The sequence below is a fragment of the Dendrobates tinctorius genome, unplaced genomic scaffold (assembly GCF_039654945.1).
Source record: "Dendrobates tinctorius isolate UK_male_01 unplaced genomic scaffold, ASM3965494v1 ptg000179l, whole genome shotgun sequence".
Taxonomy (NCBI): domain Eukaryota; kingdom Metazoa; phylum Chordata; class Amphibia; order Anura; family Dendrobatidae; genus Dendrobates; species Dendrobates tinctorius.
Window position 1 is genome coordinate 1,114,429 of NW_027361846.1, and position 20,400 is coordinate 1,134,828.

At 49.6% G+C, this 20,400-nt stretch overlaps 1 protein-coding gene across 4 annotated transcripts in view; it reads right to left on the reverse strand.

Annotated features, from left to right (window-relative positions):
* Positions 1 to 20,400, reverse strand: part of AGAP3 (ArfGAP with GTPase domain, ankyrin repeat and PH domain 3) — a 393,235-nt gene that overhangs the window by 289,235 nt on the left and 83,600 nt on the right. For all 4 annotated transcript variants that reach the window (XM_073551710.1, XM_073551707.1, XM_073551708.1 and 1 more), the window contains exon 4: positions 1,186 to 1,271. In XM_073551710.1, coding sequence (XP_073407811.1) covers positions 1,186 to 1,271 — 86 coding nt within the window. The remainder of the gene's footprint in view (positions 1 to 1,185; positions 1,272 to 20,400) is intronic.

Below are 20,400 nucleotides of genomic sequence, written 5' to 3' on the forward strand. Positions count from 1 at the left end.
AAAGTTCTCACCACATATCTAGATAAGTTCCTTGGGGCGTCTAGTTTCCAAAATGGGGTCACTTGTGAGTGGTTTCCACTGTTTAGGCACATCAGAGGCTCTCCAAACGTGACATGGCGTCCGATCTGAATTCCAGCCAATTTTGCCATGCGCCGAAACAGTGGTTCCCCCCACATATCAGGTATCAGTGTACTCAGGACAAACTGCACAAAAACTTAAACAGTGTAAAAATGAGAAATCGCTGGTCAATTTTTAACCCTTATAACTTCCTAACAAAAAAAAAAAATGTGGGTTCCAAAATTGTGCTGATGTAAAGTAAACATGTGGGAAATGTTACTTACTATGTTTTATGTTTGCCGTATCCCAGTGATTTAAGGGCATAAAAATTCAAAGTTGGAAAAATTGCAAAATTTTCGCCAAATTTCCGTTTTTTTTCACAAATAAACACAAGTTATATGAATGAAATTTTACCACTAACATGAAGGACAATATATAACGAGAAAACAAGGTCAGAGTCACCGGGATCCATGGAAGCTCCAGAGTTATTACCTCATAAAGGGACAGTGGTCAGAATTGTAAGAACTGGCCCGGTCATTAACATGCAGACCACCCTTGGGGGTAGAGGGGTTAATAATGGTCCGATAGATGAATCTCTATGTAAAGGTAAAGTCGTAAGAAATGTGACATCACTATCTTCCGCCTGGAACCATCAGAGGTGACGGTATTCTGCATGCCGGGGATCTCATAAATTGTAACAGACCTGGCACGTCCCACAATCCGCCCCCACCAGAGCTCATCAAGCGGAGCTGTGTGGGCGTAACATTGAGCTGATGAACAGTGTTTGGGTGCAGGCCTTGTGTCAGCCCTTGGAAGCTGCAGCTCGCTGAGGTTCTGTCCATTTTCCTGAGCGCTTCCCTCCGCTGAGCTCTCAGCTGTCTCTGTAACATCAAGTTTTCTAATTCTCTTTTGGGTTTTTTTTTTGTGCAATTGTATATATCGTATTGTTTGTTCCCATTTTATATCCTCTTGTATATTTTTCTGAAGCTGAACTCTGTGGAGCTGGAAGTGACCGTACAGGGGGTGTGTGTAATATTATATGTGTAATAATGTATATACACACACTAATGTACAGTCTATACACATATACCATACTGCACACATACTGTGCACACAGGGGAGCAGTACCTGCATCTCTGGAGGTCCTCCTTCATCTCTGATCAGCAGAAGGTAGCTCTGTCCATCAACCACAATTTCTTTCTTAAATCTTCCACCTAAAATAAGATGGATAAAGTGTGACAAGAATATTATTATTACTATGCATTTATATAGCGCCATTTATTCTATATAATACAAAGTCTCCAAACAAGACAACTGTCCGGATCACACATTTCCATAGTTCTATACTAGTCATTGCTCGGCCGCCGTCATTATCAATTCTCATTAACCCCAGAGAAAGTGTCGCTGCTCGTGGAAGATTTTCCTGACATTTTTTGGTCTATAAACAGCTTACAACTCAGCATAGGATCTCACAGTAGAAAGTTGTGAGGCAGGAGAAGGTACAAACGCATTTACCGGCATGAGATCTATCACGGACACTGAAGACATCTCAAGAACAGCTGAAAACTGGCACAACAGTGACATTACCCAAAACTGGACAGCTCTCAAACATTGATGAAAAGACAAAAACATTGGGTGCTGGAGGCTGCAAGAAGCAGACAGCAACATTAGAGGAGCTGCAGGAATTACTGGCCAGTCCTGGTTGTGTCCTGTATTGAAAACAATCTCCTGGAAGTCTTTTCTTACAAAGAGAATCATTTAGGCCAGCGATGATCTGCGTCCATCAAGTGACAAAAGCCTGTGGGAAAGGTATTCTGTCTGATGAGACTGAGAAAGAACTCTATGGTTATAAATGTCAAATCGAATACCGTGCATCACCAAGAGATCTCCATCCCCACAGTGAGGCATGGTGGGGGCAGCATTGCACTCTGGGGATGGTTTTCGGCGACTAGAACTGGGGCTTCAGTCAAGGAGGAGGGAATTATGGACAGTTCCAATTATCAGTCAATTTTATATCGAAACCTTTAGGTCTCTGCCTAAATAGGGAAAGAAGAGGAGGAATTTCACCTTTCAGCAAACAACCCTAAGCGACGTCTCAATCACCTAAAGCAGGGTTCCCCCAACTCCAGTCCTCAAGGTCCACCAACAGATCATGTTTTCAGGATTTCCTTTGTATTGCACAGGTGATGCAATTATCACCTGAGCAATACTAAGGAAATCCTGAAAACATGATCTGTTGGTGGGCCTTGAGGACTGGAGTTGGAGAACCCTGACCTAAAGAACAAAAGGGGTAATCCTGTGGTGACTTGAAGAGGGTGCTGTATACAGGAGATGCCCTCGCAATCTGTGGTGACCTGAAGAGGGCACTGTACACAGGAGATGTCCCCGCAATCTGTGGTGACCTGAAGAGGACGCCGTACACAGATGTCGTCCCCACAATCTGTGGTGACCTGAAGAGGACGCCGTACACAGGAGATGTCCCCGCAATCTGTGGTGACCTGAAGAGGGCGCCGTACACAGGAGATGTCCCCGCAATCTGTGGTGACCTGAAGAGGGCGCCGTACACAGGAGATGTCCCCGCAATCTGTGGTGACCTGAAGAGGACGCCGTACACAGATATCCCCGCAATATGTGGTGACCTGAAGAGGGCGCCGTACACAGGAGATGTCCCCGCAATCTGTGGTGACCTGAAGAGGACGCCGTACACAGGAGATGTCCCCGCAATCTGTGGTGACCTGAAGAGGGCGCCATACACAGGAGATGTCCCCGCAATCTGTGGTGACCTGTAGAGGGCGCCGTACACAGATATCCCCGCAATATGTGGTGACCTGAAGAGGGCGCCGTACACAGATGTCCCCGCAATCTGTGGTATCCTGAAGAGGACGCCGTACACAGGAGATGTCCCCGCAATCTGTGGTGACCTGAAGAGGGCGCCGTACACAGGAGATGTCCCCGCAATCTGTGGTGACCTGAAGAGGGCGCCGTACACAGGAGATGTCCCCGCAATCTGTGGTGACCTGAAGAGGGCGCCGTACACAGGAGATGTCCCCGCAATCTGTGGTGACCTGAAGAGGGCGCCGTACACAGGAGATGTCCCCGCAATCTGTGGTGACCTGAAGAGGGCGCCGTACACAGGAGATGTCCCCGCAATCTGTGGTGACCTGAAGAGGGCGCCGTACACAGGAGATGTCCCCGCAATCTGTGGTGACCTGAAGAGGGCGCCGTACACCGGAGATGTCCCCGCAATCTGTGGTGACCTGAAGAGGGCGCCGTACACAGGAGATGTCCCCGCAATCTGTGGTGTCCTAAAGAAGACGCCGTACACAGGAGATGTCCCCGCAATCTGTGGTGACCTGAAGAGGGCGCCGTACACAGGAGATGTCCCCACAATCTGTGGTGACCTGAAGAGGGCGCCGTACACAGGAGATGTCCCCGCAATCTGTGGTGTCCTGAAGAGGGCGCCGTACACAGGAGATGTCCCCACAATCTGTGGTGTCCTAAAGACGACGCCGTACACAGGAGATGTCCCCGCTATCTGTGGTGTCCTGAAGAGGGCGCCGTACACAGGAGATGTCCCCACAATCTGTGGTGTCCTAAAGACGACGCCGTACACAGGAGATGTCCCCGCTATCTGTGGTGTCCTGAAGAAGACGCCGTACACAGGAGATGTCCCCGCTATCTGTGGTGTCCTGAAGAGGATGCCGTACACAGGAGATGTCCCCGCTATCTGTGGTGACCTGAAGAGGACGCCGTACACAGGAGATGTCCCCGCAATCTGTGGTGTCCTGAAGAGGACGCCGTACACAGGAGATGTCCCCGCTATCTGTGGTGTCCTGAAGAGGACGCCGTACACAGGAGATGTCCCCGCAATCTGTGGTGTCCTGAAGAGGACGCCGTACACAGGAGATGTCCCCGCTATCTGTGGTGACCTGAAGATGGCGCTGTACACAGGAGATGTCCCCGCAATCTGTGGTGACCTGAAGAGGACGCTGTACACAGGAGATGTCCCCGCAATCTGTGGTGACCTGAAGGGGGCGCCGTACACAGGAGATGTCCCCGCAATCTGTGGTGACCTGAAGGGGGCGCCGTACACAGGAGATGTCCCCGCTATCTGTGGTGACCTGAAGAGGGCGCCGTACACAGGAGATGTCCCCGCAATCTGTGGTGTCCTGAAGAGGGCGCCGTACACAGGAGATGTCCCCGCAATCTGTGGTGACCTGAAGAGGGCGCCGTACACAGGAGATGTCCCCGCAATCTGTGGTGACCTGAAGAGGACGCCGTACACAGGAGATGTCCCCGCAATCTGTGGTGACCTGAAGAGGGCGCCGTACACAGGAGATGTCCCCGCAATCTGTGGTGACCTGAAGAGGGCGCCGTACACAGCAGATGTCCCCGCAATCTGTGGTGACCTGAAGAGGACGCCGTACACAGGAGATGTCCCCGCTATCTGTGGTGACCTGAAGATGGCACTGTACACAGGAGATGTCCCCGCAATCTGACAGATACTGCAAAGAGAAGCGGGCAATGATCACCAATTCTAGATGTGCTGCTCTGATAGATCCCAAGCCAAAAAAGACTTAATGCAGCCAGAAATTTACAGGGGAATGCAATAAAGTATTAGGTATACTTCCCCCTACCTCCACATCCTTTTCAGCTGTCAGTCACTTTATTACCCAGACCAGATAAATGCGGTTTTTTTCCAGCCACATGGTCCTTTGTCTGTTCAAACTCAAATTTAAAAGCACAAAATAATTCTAGGGACAAGAAACATATTTTCAGAATCGGTAGAATTTAGGCTACACACCACAACATTTAGCAACTTCTAGCGTCATCAGAAACCGAAAAACAGTTTCTGCCCCCTGTGACAACCAGGCGTGTCATGTTTGGTCTCAAACCAAAGATAATTTCATAAGAGAAAATAGGATACACCTGGCGCCACTCTGTGAGCGCCGCAGCAAGAGATATGACAAGTAGACGTTTTAATAACTTTAAAAAAAGGGTCGTACATCCCCTAGTTCAGCCCACCAAGTGAGGTCAGCAAGAGGAAAGCAAACTTGAGACGCTCAATTGGGGGGGGGCTTGTTAGATGCCAGGAGTGCCAGCTAAGAAGCTGTGCTGAAGGACCATTCTCCCTTGGGAAGTCGCTCCTCCCTTCATCAACAAGTCATATCTGTGACTGAGAGTCTCTCATTTTAATCCCTTTTATTTGTAACTATTTGTACATACTGTATTTTGTCTCTATTTTTGTAATATATTTTGTATTTTTCTGTGAATACTGCCTATCTTTTTCTGGAGTAAACTTGTAAATTTACTAGTTTCGTTCTTTTGGCTCTATGATCGAACCAACACATCATCCTCGTCAGATTATGCTCCCTGCGGGTTGGTTCCTGGCCCGATATAGGCTTTATTATCAAATGAGGAACTGGTGGCAGCGTAGCGGCCTGGGAGTATTGACAAACCCTGGCAGTGACAGATCGGAGGTTTGTGTGTGTATTCCTGGCCTGAGACTGGTGATATACATACCGTCCTCACTGCAGAGTGGACGATAGTCAGTACACGACAAGGCAGCCATTCCGGCGACTACTTATCCTAGGTGCAGTTCCCTGACTGACCTGAGGGTAAAGGGGTGGCGCCAGAGAGCTGCAAGTTCTGAACTGGAACTGAAAGTGTGGACTTAAGTTGTGGGAATTGATATATCACTCGACCTTATATTTAATATATACATTCTTGACAACTGGGGGGCATACTTCCCCCCGAATCCCTGACATGGAGAAACAAGGCATTAAAGTTTCAGTTCCGCTATTGGGTCCCATGTAGTTTTTAAGGGAGGTTTGGCCAACATGTATGAGGAAGTTTATCTTAGCCTCTCGAAACTTGCCAATGATATTCATTTATCAACCCTTGATGCCAAATAGCATGGATCCTGCATTGGTCCATCCATGGTTCAGGCGGGGTTGTTCAGATTTGCGGACTTGGTGGATGGGGACATGCTGGAGGTTCTTGCGTTTGAGGACATTAAGGATAGATTTAATATATCCAACAGGGAGTTCTTTCAATATACGCAGATTAAACACCTTGCTTGGTCGCTATATGGATCATTAAAAGTGTCCTCACCATCTGATTTTGAGAGGATTTGCAAAAGGGGCCCATCAACCAAGGGATTAATCTCAGACATGTATAAGATAATAAGCCATTCCCATCCGTACATGAGTAGATGGGAGTCTATTTTGGGGAAGGGTCTGTCGCCTCAAACCTGGCGACATATCTGGGACAAAGCAGCCAACGCTTCCATTTGCACTCTTTATAAGGAGAAACGGAAGATTCTGATGTTCTGGTATCACACCCCGGATCTCCTCCACAGACTGAACCCCCAGCTCTCGAACCTCGGTCGGCGTTGTGGCTCAGAGGGTGGTCCTCAATACCATATTTTTTGGTCTTGTACGGAGATCATTAGTTTTTGGGAGGAAGTAAAAGCCTTAATCTGCAGGTTTCTCTTTGCGGAGGTTGAGTTAGATCCTGCTATTTATCGCCTTAATGTCTCTCCTAGAGAGAAGGGGAAACTTTTGGGTAAGTTATTAGATATTGTCACTGCGGCGCGTTGCTTGATAGCTCTTACCTGGAACCAGACCTCTCCCCCTTGGCACCAATACTTGGACAGATCGGATAATATTTGGGCCCCAAGGGACTATTATTGGGCTCCAGTTGGTGGGTAGGACTTTTCTCTCTTAATATCTCTGAACAGTTTGTGCCTTTTTCCCTTCCTGTCTTTGTTTTTCCTTAGATTTCTTTAGGTATCAGCTAGTAGATTAAATGATAGAGCTAACAATTCGTGGAATGAAACACTAGTTCAAGCCCTTTCTGACATCAGACAGAATTATCCATCCATGTGACCTGGGCCAATTTCACCATGGACGCAGTGGACACCCGGCACTTTAACCCCCGAAATACTGCAATCGAACAAGATTGCAGCATTCCGGAAGCCGGCACAGGGCTGACAGCCCCTCAGCCTTTGGATCAGAGACCCCGGTGTGACGCGGAGTCCCGATCGTTGCCATGGTGACCCGATGAAATCATGATGACATCCGGGTCATCACAGCTAGGAAACTTGTTGATCATGCGCAGTGTATGATCAGCAAGTCTCTGTAAGTGCAGCGCTGACAGCTTCTAGGTCATGGCAGTGCTGCTTTAACTGCATGCTATAGAAGCGATCAGCCTGCAAAAAGTGATTGTCCCAGAGTGGGACAAAGTAAAAAAGTTAGGAAAAAGTAAAAAAATTAAATAATTGTTAAAAAAAAATTTATTTTGATTTTTAAAAATATCACTAAATAAATTTGAATGAAAAAAATCTAAACAATAAAAGTACATATATTTGAGATTGCCATGTCCATAACGACCCGATCTATAAAACGGTCCTACTAGTTAACCCATTTAGTGAACACCATAAAAAAGGGCAAAAAAACAATGCTTTATCATCATACCACCAAACAAAAAGTGGAATGACACGCAATCAAAAAGACGGATATAAATAGCAACTAACAGAATGGTTTTTAACAGGTAACAACGCAAAGTACTACATCTGGGCAATAAAAATGAAAAAAGCATATACAGAATGGGAGGAATAGGGCTAAGCAACAGCACATGTGAAAAAGACTTGGGTATACTAAAAGATCACAGACTGAATATGAGTCAACAGTGTGATACAGCAGCAAAAAAGGCAAATGCAATTCTAGGATGTATTAACAGAAGCATACAGTCTAGATCACGTGAAGTCATTATTTCCCTCTACTCCTCTTTTGACAGACCTCATCTGGAATATTGTGTCCTGTTTTGGGCGCCACATTTTATAAAAGACATCAACAAACTGGAGCAAGTTCAGAAAAGAGCGACCAGAATGGTGACCGGTCTGCAAACCCTGTCTTATGAGGAAAGGTTGCAGGATTTGGGAATGTTTAGTTTGCAGAAGAGAAGACTGAGAGGAGACTTAATAGCTGTCTACAAATATCTAAAGGGCTGTCACATTGTAGAAGGATCATCTTTATTCTCATTTGCACCAGGAAAGACTAGAAGCAATGGGATGAAACTGAATGGGAGGAGACACAGATTAGATATTAGATGGGTGACAGTGAGGGTGATCAATGAGTGGAACAGGCTGCCACGGGAGGTGGTGAGTTCTCCTTCAATGGAAGTCTTCAAACAGAGGCTGGACAGACATCTGTCCGGGATGATTCGGCGAATCCTGCTTTGAGCAGGGGGTTGGACCAGATGGCCCAGGAGGGTCTCTTCCAACTCTACGATTCTATGATTCAAACATGAGCCCTAGGAACTCCTGCACTTTGCTGGGCTCCAGCCTTGATTTTTTTAGGTTTAGAAGCCAGCCGAGGTTCTGTACAGTGTCCATCACTCTGTGCCTCCGTTGTTCGCAGTTTTGGGCCGAGTCGCTTGATATTAAGAAATCGTCCAAGTATGGGATTATTAGGATGTCCTGCTCCCTTAGGTGGGCCATCATCTCTGCTACTAGCTTTGTAAATACGCGTGGGGCTATAGATATTCCGAAAGGCAGGGCTCTGTATTGGAATTCCCTTATCTCGCCCTCTATGGAAACTGCTAGTCTGAGGGATTTCCGGGAGTCTTTGGGAATGGGGATGCGGTAGTACGCGTCGCTGAGATCTAAAACAGTCATTAAACAGTTTGGGAACAGGATTTTGATGTGGATTTGATTGATTCCATTTTGAATTTTTGACATATCCATTTAGTTTCGGTAATTTATAATTGTTCGATATGTCCCTTCCGGTTTGGACGCTAAAAAAAGCAGGGAGTAGAACCCTTTGCCCATCTCCTGAAGGGGAACCTCCTGAAGGACTGCTTTCTTGACTAAATTTAGGACCTCGCATTCTAGAGCTTTTTGCTCTCGTGTAGAGGACCTTAGTGGAGTTATCACATTTTTGAAGTGGGAGAGAAAGTCTATCCTCAGGCTTGACTCGATCGGATTTAATATCCAAGGGCTGTTTGAGATTTTCCTCCAGGCCGGAAGGAAAAGGGTTAATCTTCCCCTCACCCTGGGCGAGGATTTCTTGTCCCGGGAAGAGCTGCCAAAGAGGAACCCTGTATCGCTCTTTCTCCCCTCATCCCATCTGTTCTGTTCCCTTGATGGCCTTTTACGAAAAGACTTTGTTCCGAAAGGACCGGTTAAATGCCACAGGCCCCAGGTTCGGAAAGCCCTTTTTCTTATCGCCCACTTTCTGGAGGATATCATCCAGTGTCACTCCAAATAATTTTCCTTCGCAGGGGATTGAACATAATTTCATTTTAGTTTGTAAGTCCCCTGGCCAGCATTTGAGCCATAATGTCTCCGGGCTGCGTTCGAGAGGGCTGCCGCTTTAGATGTTAAGCGGAGTGAGTCAGCCGATGAGTCCGCCAAGAAGGCTGAGCTCCCCTCATCACTGGGATATACTCTAGAATCTTAGCTCTCGGTGTGCCCTCCCCTCAGCTGTTTCTCAAGTTGATCAACCCATATCATTAGGGCTCTGGAGGTACATGTTGCCGCTATGGCCAGTCTAAGGTTTCCCCCTGCTGATTCCCAAGACCCTTGAGGAAGGTGTCAGCTTTTTTATCTAAGGGGTCCTTAAGTGTACCCATGTCCTCAAAGGGGAGGGCGAACTTATTTGAGGCCTTGGCCACGGCTACAAGTTTCGGGGCCTTGTCCAAAGATGTGGACACCTCCTCATCGAAGGGTTATTTCCTTCTCCCATTCTTTTTTTTATCAGGCCCTGTACGTTCTCATTTAGCGGAAACACCCTGCGTTTCTTTTGGCCCAGTCCCCCGAACATTGTGTCTTGAACCGACCTATCAGGACGAGGGTCTGACACCCCCATGGTAGATCTCACAGCTTTCACTAGCGTGTCACAATGATGCCCCACCCCACCAATCGTCTGAGGATGAGGAGAAGGAGTCCGATGTATCTGAGTTAACTTCTCCAGATTTAGAGGGATCTGATTGGGAACCCACTAAGGTGTCCTTTTTTACTTTATCCCCCTGATATGAGATGGCAGGGCACTCTGAACCTCGATCTAATTATGGCTCCGAGATCAGAGGTGAAATCCGGGGTTTCCTCGCAGAGCACTTCTTGTGTACAAGATTCACAGAGCTTCTTAACCCAGGATTCTGGTAAGGCTCTGTTACAAGTGGGGCATTCCCTGTTCTTCCTTTTCCCCTTCTTTCTCTAATAAGGGAAAAGAAGCCTATTACAATGGTGAACAGTCTCGAAGATCACTCGCCAGATGGACGCGGTCGCAGGTACCGATTTGGGAGGAGGAATCAGGTCCTGTATATGATGATCCAAGGATGGTGACTTGCTCCTTGCAGCTGATCTGCTGTGCTGCGTGGAGTGACTACCGGATCGGGTGTCTCGCCTGTCCTTCAGTCGGTGGTGATGCTGCTGCTGCTGCTACCTGGGCTGCTGCTCCTGCTGCTGGTCTCTATCCTCCACTTTGCACAGGACGCATCCAGCCAGGAGTATTTTCTAATGCCCATTTTTAAATTTCCCAGCGTGTGAACCACATCCTCCTATCCTACACCGCGCTCACCCAGGAGCGCGCACCGCGCATGCGCCGACTCAGCGACCTGGAATGTGTCATCTATTTCTGGCGCAGCGGCCATCTTGGTACACATGTACCAAGGCGCTGCCCGCACGTCTGACCTGGGTCCCTGCAAGCCCCAGCCTCCTATAAGGAGCGGTGGCGCAGTCCTCCCCCAACTCACCCTGCAGACCCATAGGCCCCAGCGATGGTAGCTTTGGGCACGGCACCTGCTGTGACAGGGGCCTCCCCGCTGCCAGCGTCCAGACAGGTCGGCCCCGGATCTTCATAAGGTACCGCTGTACTGTAGGTCACCCGTCAGGGACAGGAACCCAACTGGGGGCGGAAGAGAGGTACCACCCTTTTATCTGTCGGTTCCTGTCCCTGAAGGGCGGATCCCCTCTCTCCGTGGTGCTGTCATGGGTGAGAAAGAGACAACCTTAAAGGGCTTGTCCGGGCTTTTCACATAATCTCAGTACATATCTGGGCTGCAGAATTATGACAATAAGTAATTTACTTTCTGTCGCTAGTTTGCACGGTTTTCTAGAAATTCTGAACAGAGCGTCCGGGGGGAGGGTGTTATGGCATTGAAATGAGAACTAGTCACAATCTCCTACTCTACTCCAAATACGCCCTCTATAGCAACAACCCCACCCTCCATAGCTACAGGCCCTCCCCGTCCACATGAAGAAGCCCTCATCACACAGTAACAAATCCTCCCCCTCTAGCAGCCTCAGTGCAGAGAGCAGACCACCCAGCTGCTCCTCCCCCAGACACACACTGAACAGTGATCTAAGGCAAGTGAAACAAGTGAGGAGGGAAAATCGTCCTGTATTCTGGGCCACTCCATGATTACAATACATACCTCATTATCAGTGATTCCTTCCCTCACTGTCACAGGCTGCCAGTGAGAACAGACTGTGTGATGGCCAGTGATGGGGGTCTGCAGCTTCTAATCTGCACAGGGGATGGCAGTCACTGATGTAATCTGTTGTGTGACAAAGCCTCTGCTGTGTGAATGAGACAGCTCTGTGTCACTGATGTGTCTTCACACAGCAGCAGATTTGGTGCAGTGTATGTGTGAGCACTGTGTCTCTAATGACACAAATACTGATGGGAGCAGCCTGTCCAATCAGCAGCTGTAACAGTGTGAAGTGTTGGGGGGTGTATGTATGTATGTATGTATGTATTGTGCTGCTTTCACAAATACAGGATCACTGCTGTGTTCTTTCCAATGCTGGAATGATGATAAAGATGAGTGCTGGTGCCGTTTACTGCCAGCCAATGAGTGGGCAGTGGGTGGTGCTGGTCACTGGAGCTTGCTGGGAGTTTGGTGGAGCTTCACACATACACTGCACCAAATCTGCTATGTGAAGACATCAGTGATACAGAGCTGTCTCATTCACACAGCAGAGGCTCAGCATAGATCACTGTTCAGTGTGTGTCTGGGGGAAGAGCAGCTGGGTGGTCTGCTCTCTGCAGTGAGGCTGCTAGAGGGGGAGGATTTGTTACTGTGTGATGAGGGCTGCTTCATGTACATGGGGAGGGCCTGTAGCTATGGAGGGTGGGGTTGTTGCTAAACAGGGCATTTTTGGAGTAGAGTAGGAGGTTACGACTAGTTCTCATTTCAATGCCATAACACCCCCCCTTGGACGTTCTGTTCAGAATATCTAGAAAACCGTGCAAACTAGTGACAGAAAGTAACTTACTTATTGTCATAATTCTGCAGCCCAGATATGTACTGAGATTATGTGAAAAGCCCGGACAAGCCCTTTAAGTATGGCAAAGCACCAAGTGCTGAGCAGCAGTGTACTGTAACACTGTGGGGTCATGTGAATTTGCCAGGGGCAACGTAACATAATGTAAATTATCTAAAGTTGAATAAGAAGGGAAGATTAGGGTAAGCTGGATGTATTAATTGTCAGAACGTGACGAAAGAAAATTATATATACAACTATCGGGTCTTGTATAGCTATAGTAGTAATATATTGGTAGGGCGCCAGATAGTATGGAAGGAGAGTCAGGCCAAACCTCAGTATACAGAGAGTTAGGAGTAGGCCCGACCACACTAAAGGGATTAAAAACCTTAGCATATAACGACGCTTCCACAATGTAGGAATGATACATGGTAAAAATAGGCAAATAATAGGCAAAAAGGATAAAATCATGACTATGCAGAGGCGAGAGCCCATGCACTCATCCTTCCTGAGGGTGAGGGCAACAAGCGGCTCACAGTGGTAAACTTAGAAGGCGGCTGGAACTCTTGCGCAGTCCTTGATTAGTGGAGGTCAAGGTTGTTCATCTTGATTTCTGAAACAAAAAAAAAAAAACAACCTAGAAACCGTGCGTGACGCCTCTGCCGGAGAGGTCTTACAGATGTACGCAGAACTTGAACCTTATGCAAAAATCAGAGTACTAAATCATAACGAGATGGCAGTAGTTCCACAAACTCTAGGTGGGGATTACCTTCGTATGGGGTAACCATATAGTCACTTTGAATACAAAGATTAAGTAGGACCAAAGTCTGAGGTACATGGTCCAGGGGAAATCATTGGAGCGTGAAACGTAGGACAACGATCCCGTGATTGAGGAGCTGAAGCTGAAGCCTGGGAGGGTTGGAAATGCCCTGAGGCCTAAATTTATTAAGGCAACGGTCAGCGCCTTCAGAAGAAAGGACTGTGTGCACCACGTCTAAATGAGTGACAATCAGCGGCATCTCATGTTCTTGGAACGGAGGATTTCCAGGTATGGTTTCATGGCCCGTCTCTTTGCGATTGTAGTTGGAGCCAAATCAGGGCAGAGTTCATAGGAATGGCCATGAAATTTCTAGGGGGCAGAGTTCCTTGCTGCCTGTAGAAGCTGCGCTTTTGTTTTATAGAAGCGCAGTTGGAGGAGAATGTCCCGTGGCGGTCCATTACTACTCAAAGCTCTGTGAATACGGTCCATTTCGAGACGTTCAATAGACGTTCTTGGAACAGTGCGGTTGCCGTGGACTGGAGGTCTGTGATGGATTCAGGCAGCCCCTTACTACGGATATTGCATCTACGGCAACGATTTTCAAAGTCCTCTAATCTGTTGTTAAGGGTATAGATCTCGCCATGGAGCACCTGTTTCCTTTTCGTGGGTGGAGAGGGATGCAGAAGTCCATCTTCTCTTCGAGGTCAGAGGTATGGGTTCCCAAATCCCTGATTTCTTCGGAGAATTCCTTGGTTAATCTGTCGGACATTTTGGATACTTCGGAGTGTAAGATGGACTAGAATCGTGACAGCAGTGCGGCTTGGTCCAGATCTATAGTGTACTGGAAGCTGGCATCAGTTCAGAGTCTGCTCCACCTGGTACGGAGGAACTAGATGATTCAGTGGGAGAGTTCGGTCTAGAAGACGCAGTCATATCTAGTTCTGATAGTGAAGAGGACCTATGGCTAGGATTCACTGGGTTGGTTTTTGGTGACTTAGGCATGAGGACGGTACTAAATTGCAAGAGATTCTGATAGATTGAGTCCAGCTGCTGAGGAAGGGTATCAAGAGAAAAGCATGTTACACGTCGCCTCTAACAGGGTGTGGGGGCGAATTTAAGACATCTCAGAAGTCCTGAGACATGGGACCCAATAATCCGAAAACAGTTCTCTCACTTGAGTACAATGAAGAATTATTAATATGGCAGCTGAGAGAATTTAATAGGACCATAAATCTGATTAGCGATGCAGTTATATATCATGTCTCCACAAGATGTCAGCAGAGTGCTACCAAGGCCGCTGCAGTATTTATTATGGAAAACCTACAAAAGACAAAATGAAAAAACCCCGCTATAATAAAATAAGTAAAAAGCAAAAGTGCATTTAAGTCATACAGCTCCTTAAGAGCCAACAGCCTAAAAGCTTGATTGTTGAAAGTCTGCAGCTCAGCCAAACTTAATCCAGCGTCAAAAGGGACTGCGTTTGGAGTTCAGCACAGGACACCTTTACAGTTCAGGTTCGCTCATCTCTACTCATTTTCATCAGATGATACGGACATTCGACAACAAGAAACATGGATTTTTGTGGGTACTCACCGTAAAATCCTTTTCTCCGAGACGCTCATTGGGGGACACAGATACTGTGGGTGTATGCTACCGCCATCTGGAGGCTGACACTAGGCAACACCACAAGGTTAGCTCCTCCCCCACCGTATACACCCTCGCCCTGATTGCGGGCGGAAGCCAGTTTAGTGCAAAAGCAGTAGGAGAAACAATAACAATCAGCCTTAATGCCGAAAACAATATGTCTGGCAAAGAAAAAAACACCCTGATATTCACAAAAGAAACACAAATTAAATAAACTAAAGCCAACTTGGCTAATAGGGTGGGTGCTGTGTCCATCAATGAGCGTCTCGGAGAAAAGGATTTTACGGTGAGTACTCACAAAAATCCATGTTTCTCCTTCGTCTCATTGGGGGACACAGGTACTGTGGGACGTCCTAAAGCAGTCCCTGGTTGGGAGATTGACTCACCGATCCAAGCTGCATGTACCTCTTCGTTCAAAGGTGCGCCACTGCTGCTTGGAGAATCCTTCTACCCAGGCTCGCATCCACCGAAGCCTGAGTATGGATACTGTAATGTTTAGTAAATGTGTGCAGGCTGGACAAGGTCGCTGCCTTGCATACCTGTTCCGCCGAGGCCTGATGCCGAAGCGCCCATTGCCCGAGTAGAGTGCGCTTTGATCCCTGATGGAACTGGCGCACCTCAGATGCGATAGGCCTCCTGAATAGTTAAACGGATCCATCTGGCTATGGTCGCTTTTGAAGCCGCGAGTCCCCTCCTGCGCCCCTCAGGGAGCACGAACAGCGTATCCGTCTGGCGAAAAGGTGCCGTCCGCGACACATACCTCCTGAGTGCTCTCACCAGGTCTAAGGTCTGAAGAGCTTTCTCCACGTGATGCACCGGTGCCGGACAGAACGAAGGCAAGACAATATCCTCATTGATGTGAAAAGAGGACACCACCTACGGAAAAAAGGGGGGAGCTGGTCTAAGCACCACCTTATCCTTGTGGAAAGCGAGAAAAGGTGCTCGGCAAGACAGAGCCGCCAACTCCGAGACTCGCCTAACGGAGGTAATGGCTACCAAGAATAACACCTTCCAAGAGAGGAATGATAAGGAAATATGCTGTAGCGGCTCAAAAGGCGCTTCCTGCAGAACACTCAGGACCAGATTAAGGTCCCAGGTGCCCATCGGCGCCTTATAGGGAGGTACTAGATGAGAGACTCCCTGGATGAAAGTCTTTACCTGCATATTAGTAGCAATCTTTCGCTGGAAAAGGACGGACAACGCCGATATCTGTCTCCTAAGGGAGCTCGGGGCCAGCCCCGAGTCTAGGCCTGATTGAAGAAAGGCCAAGATGTTGGGAATAGAGAATGTCAGGGGCGAACAACCCCGCTCTCGACACCAAGTGAAGAAAACTTTCCAGGTGTGGTGGTAAATTCTCGCCGAGGTCGGTTTCCTGGCGCTAACCATTGTAGCGACCACCTTATGCTCAAAACCTGCTTGAGTTAGAATCCAAGATTCAACGGCCATGCCGTCAAACACAGGGACCCTGAGTTCGGGTGGAAGATCGGTCCTTGGTGCAGTAGATCTGGGCACTCTGGCAGTCGCCATGGGACGTCGGTGATCAGCCGCACAAGATCTGCGTACCACGCCCGTCGGGGCCAGTCTGGTGCCAGCAGAATTGCTGGGACCCCCTCTGCTTTGATCTTCCTGACGACCCTCGGAAGCAATGGCAATGGGGGAAACAGGCATGGAAAGCGAAACTGGTTCCATGGTAGGACCAACGCATCCACCCCGAACGCTCATGGGTCTCGTGACGAGCGATGAACACAGGCACCTTGGCGTTCATCCTGGACGCTATCAGATCCACATCTGGTGTTCCCCACCATTGGCAAATTTGCTGGAAGACCTCGGGGTGCAGGGCCCATTTCCCAGCCACGACCTCTTGTCGGCTGAGGAAGTCCGCTGCCCAATTTTCTATGCCTGGGATGTAGACTGCCGAAATTACCGGCTGCGAGTGCCCCCTTGATGATTCACATAAGCCACCGCCGTGGCGTTGTCTGACTGTATCCAAATGGGCAGTCCTGCTAGGAGGTGCTGGAAATGCTGCAGCGCCTGCCAGATCGCTCGTATTTCCAACAAGTTGATCGGGAGACGAGCTTCCTGTTGCGACCACCGGCCCTGGGCCGTGTGGTGGCGAAAAACTGCTCCCCAGCCGAGGAGACTGGCGTCGGTCGTGACCACTAGCCAGTGGTCTGGGGGAAACGGTTTTCCCTGAAGAAGGGAGGATCTGGTCGTCCACCACTCTAGTGATTGCCTGACCTGAGAGGATAGCCGGCATCGCTGATCGAGAGTGAACGGGTTCTTGTCCCATGCTGACAAGAGAGCGTGTTGTAGGGGTCGAAGATGAAATTGAGCAAACGGAATTGCTTCCATTGCTGCCACCATCTTCCCTAGTATCCTCATCCCAAACTGGTGTGAGGGACCGGCTGCTGGAGCGCTAGGGCTTTGTTTTGAGGGAGAATTACCAACCCTTGGGAGGTATCGAAGACCATTCCTAGAAAAGCAATCCTCCGAGCTGGGACCAAAGATGATTTCTTCCTGTTGACCAATCAACCTAAGCGGGAGAGTGTATCCAGTGTAATGCTGACATTCTCCTTGCACGCCCGAAATGAGGGACCCTTCACCAAGAGGTCGTCTAAGTATGGCAAGACGACTATGCCCCGCGAGTGTAAGACGGCCATCATGACTGCCATTACCTTTGTGAACACTCTGGGTGCGGTGGCTATCCCGAATGGGAGTGCTGCGAATTGAAAGTTTCGACCATTGATAGCGAACCGAAGAAACTTTTGATGCGGAGGAATAATGGGAACGTGCAGGTAGGCATCCTGGATGTCGATCGAGGCTAAGTACTCTCCCTGCTCCATGGCTGATTTAATAGAACGGAGAGATTCCATCCTGAAATGTTTGACTCTGATGAAACTGTTTAGGAGCTTCAGGTCCAAAACCGGTCTGACTGTCCCGTCCTTTTTGGGGAACGCGAACAGATTGGGAATAAAAACTCTGAGCTTTTTCGTGCTCTGGTACCGGAACAATAACTCCGTTGTTCTGGAGTGAATTGATGGCTCCTAGCAGCGCTTTCGCCCAGGGCTCCACCTTGGGAAGTCGGGAGAGAAAAAACCGTGTTGGAGGGTACCTGATGAACTCTATTTTGTACCCTGAAGTCACCAGTTCTACCACCCATAAGTCGTGTGCTACCTCGGCCTAGATATGGCGAAAAAGGAGCAGGCGGCCGCCCACCCTGCTGCTGTCGCCTACCAAGGGCTCCGAGTCATTTGGCTGAGGGTCTCTGGGCCCTGGCTCCTCTCGACCTGGGCTGGCGAGCACGCATCCTTCCTACCGGAATGGGTCTATATGAGACCTGTCGCTCCCTATCCTGGTTGGAGCGAGGTGGGCCGGCCGAACTGGCTGCTGCCATCCATCCGGTGTTGTGGAAGGCTCGAAAACGTGTCGGGACCTGGCGAAAAGGCTGTTTCGCCTTTTGCTGCGGGAGGAAGCTGCTTTTCCCTCCTGTCGCATCGGAGATGAGCCGATCCAACTTCTCCCCGAACAGGAGGCCTCGCTGATAGGGCAAGGAAGTCAAGGACTTCTTGGAAATTGAATCGGCTCGCCAAGTTCTCAACCAGATGGCTCTCCTAATGGCTACAGCGTTAGCGGCTGCAAATGCCGCATCTAAAGAAGCATTAAGTAGTCTCCAGCCGTAGCAATCTGACTTGCGACCTCAGACACCTCCGCAGGTAGGCCTCTATCCTGCAAGGAGTTATTCAAAGACTCTGACCATGACATCATGGCCTTGGCTACCCACGTCACCACGAACGAAGGGGCGAGCGTCGAACCTGATGCCTCAAAAACTGATCGCGCCAAGCCCTCTATCATCCGTGGGGTCCTTAATGGACGAGCCGCTAGGCACCGACAACAAGGACTTCGAGGCCAGGCGCGACACTGGCGGGTCCACCACTGGGGATTCCGCCCATTTCTTACAAAGTTCCGGGGCAAATGGGTATCTTGCCCGAGAAGCGTTTGTTTGGGTGTTCTCTGTGGCGCTGCACTATATCCTCAAATTCTGGGTGAGTGCCAAATACTCTATGCGGGTGCTTGGCTCGCTAAAAGGCTACCTTATGGCTCGCGGCCAAGGTAGCATCATCTTCAATCCCCAGGGTTTGATTGACAGCTTCAATGAGGCTGTCCAGTGTCTCCCGGCATATCTAGATCAAGTGGCTCGTCTGAGTCACGATCTAAACTCTGCCCGCTCCCGCACGCTGGTGAAGGGGAGCGTGATGCTGAACTCGCCGATGCCGAGGCACCCGATAGGCCAGAAGAGATCGTACGGGTTCGTTTCCTTCGCCTCTGTCTGGCATGGGAACGGCCCCAGCCGAAGGTTCCTGTGAGGTGGAGGACCCTTCCCAGATAAGCGAGCCACTATCCTTGCCTCCCTTTGGGGCGTGAAGGGACTCGATCGCCTTTGTAAGCGAGGCCATAGACTGGGACAATGATAATGCCCATTCGGGAAGATTCGGCTCTCTGGATTCAATCGCCGAGGGGGGCACATGGGCGCATTCGGAGTCGCAGGCCTCGCACACTTTGGCGCTCTGCGCTTGTGGAAACGGGGCCTTACAAGAAGTGCAAGCAGCGTAGAGAAAAATGTGCGTCTTACCTTTCCCGGCCATATTGTGCCTGCCAGGCGTTATATATATCAAAAAAAAATTTTTCTTCTGCCTCAATGTGAGGGAGGGGTGGGGGGACCTGCGTCCCCCGACTGCGCGCCCGACCTCCTGCACCTCCGTGGGGCAAACCGACCTCTTTCCTGGTCGCGGCCTACCCCGCACTAAAGCCGGGGCCTGGATTTATCCGGCTCCCGCCCAGGCTTCAAGGGGCGGGCCGCCGGAAGTGACGCTGCGCGCCGAGGGCGGTACTTCCACCGCGGCCTAACACTGGCCAAAAACCGGGGGCTAAATTTTTCTCCACCGGCTGCGGCTCCGCGCGACGCAGAGTCGACAGTGGCGCACCGCGGCCTAGCACCGGCCAAAACCGGGGGCTCAATTTTTCTCTACCGCCCGCGGCGCCGCACAACGCAACGGTGGCGCGCCGCGGCCTAACACTGGCCAAAAACTGAGGGCTCAATTTTTCTCCACCGCCCGCGGCACGGTGATGACGGCAAAAAAAAAAAGCCGCCGCTACTCTTCCTACTATGGACACGAGAAGAGCCTTAGGGGGACGCACACCGCTGCTGCCTAGGAGCCCCCCGCACGCCCGTACCTTAAATGCGGCTGTCCACTTCACTCCAGGTAGGCCCTTCAGGGCGAACAACAAACCAGGGAGTGGGGGGTGGTGTGGGGATCCTGGACGGTGCAGGCACCCTAACTCCATCCAGCTTCAGCCGAGGAGAGGGACTGTCCGCCTCCTTGCAGCACCTTCATCTTGCGTTGGTGGAGCAGTGGGGGCCGCTCGGACCGTCTTGTGCCTCTGAATAGCCCATGGTTTCTCTACCTAGGGGTGGTCAGGGCTAGGTCCGGCATCATGTCACACGTCGCGGGAAAGGATACGTGGAGGGACACTCGCACGTGCTCGCCCTTGTTGGTTTGGGGAAATCGGACCCTTTCAATAGGATCCGTTGCCCCTGTCTCATCTTCTTAGAAAAAATAAAGAAAAGAAAAATACAAACTAAAATAAAAAATTCTGGGGAAATTGCCCA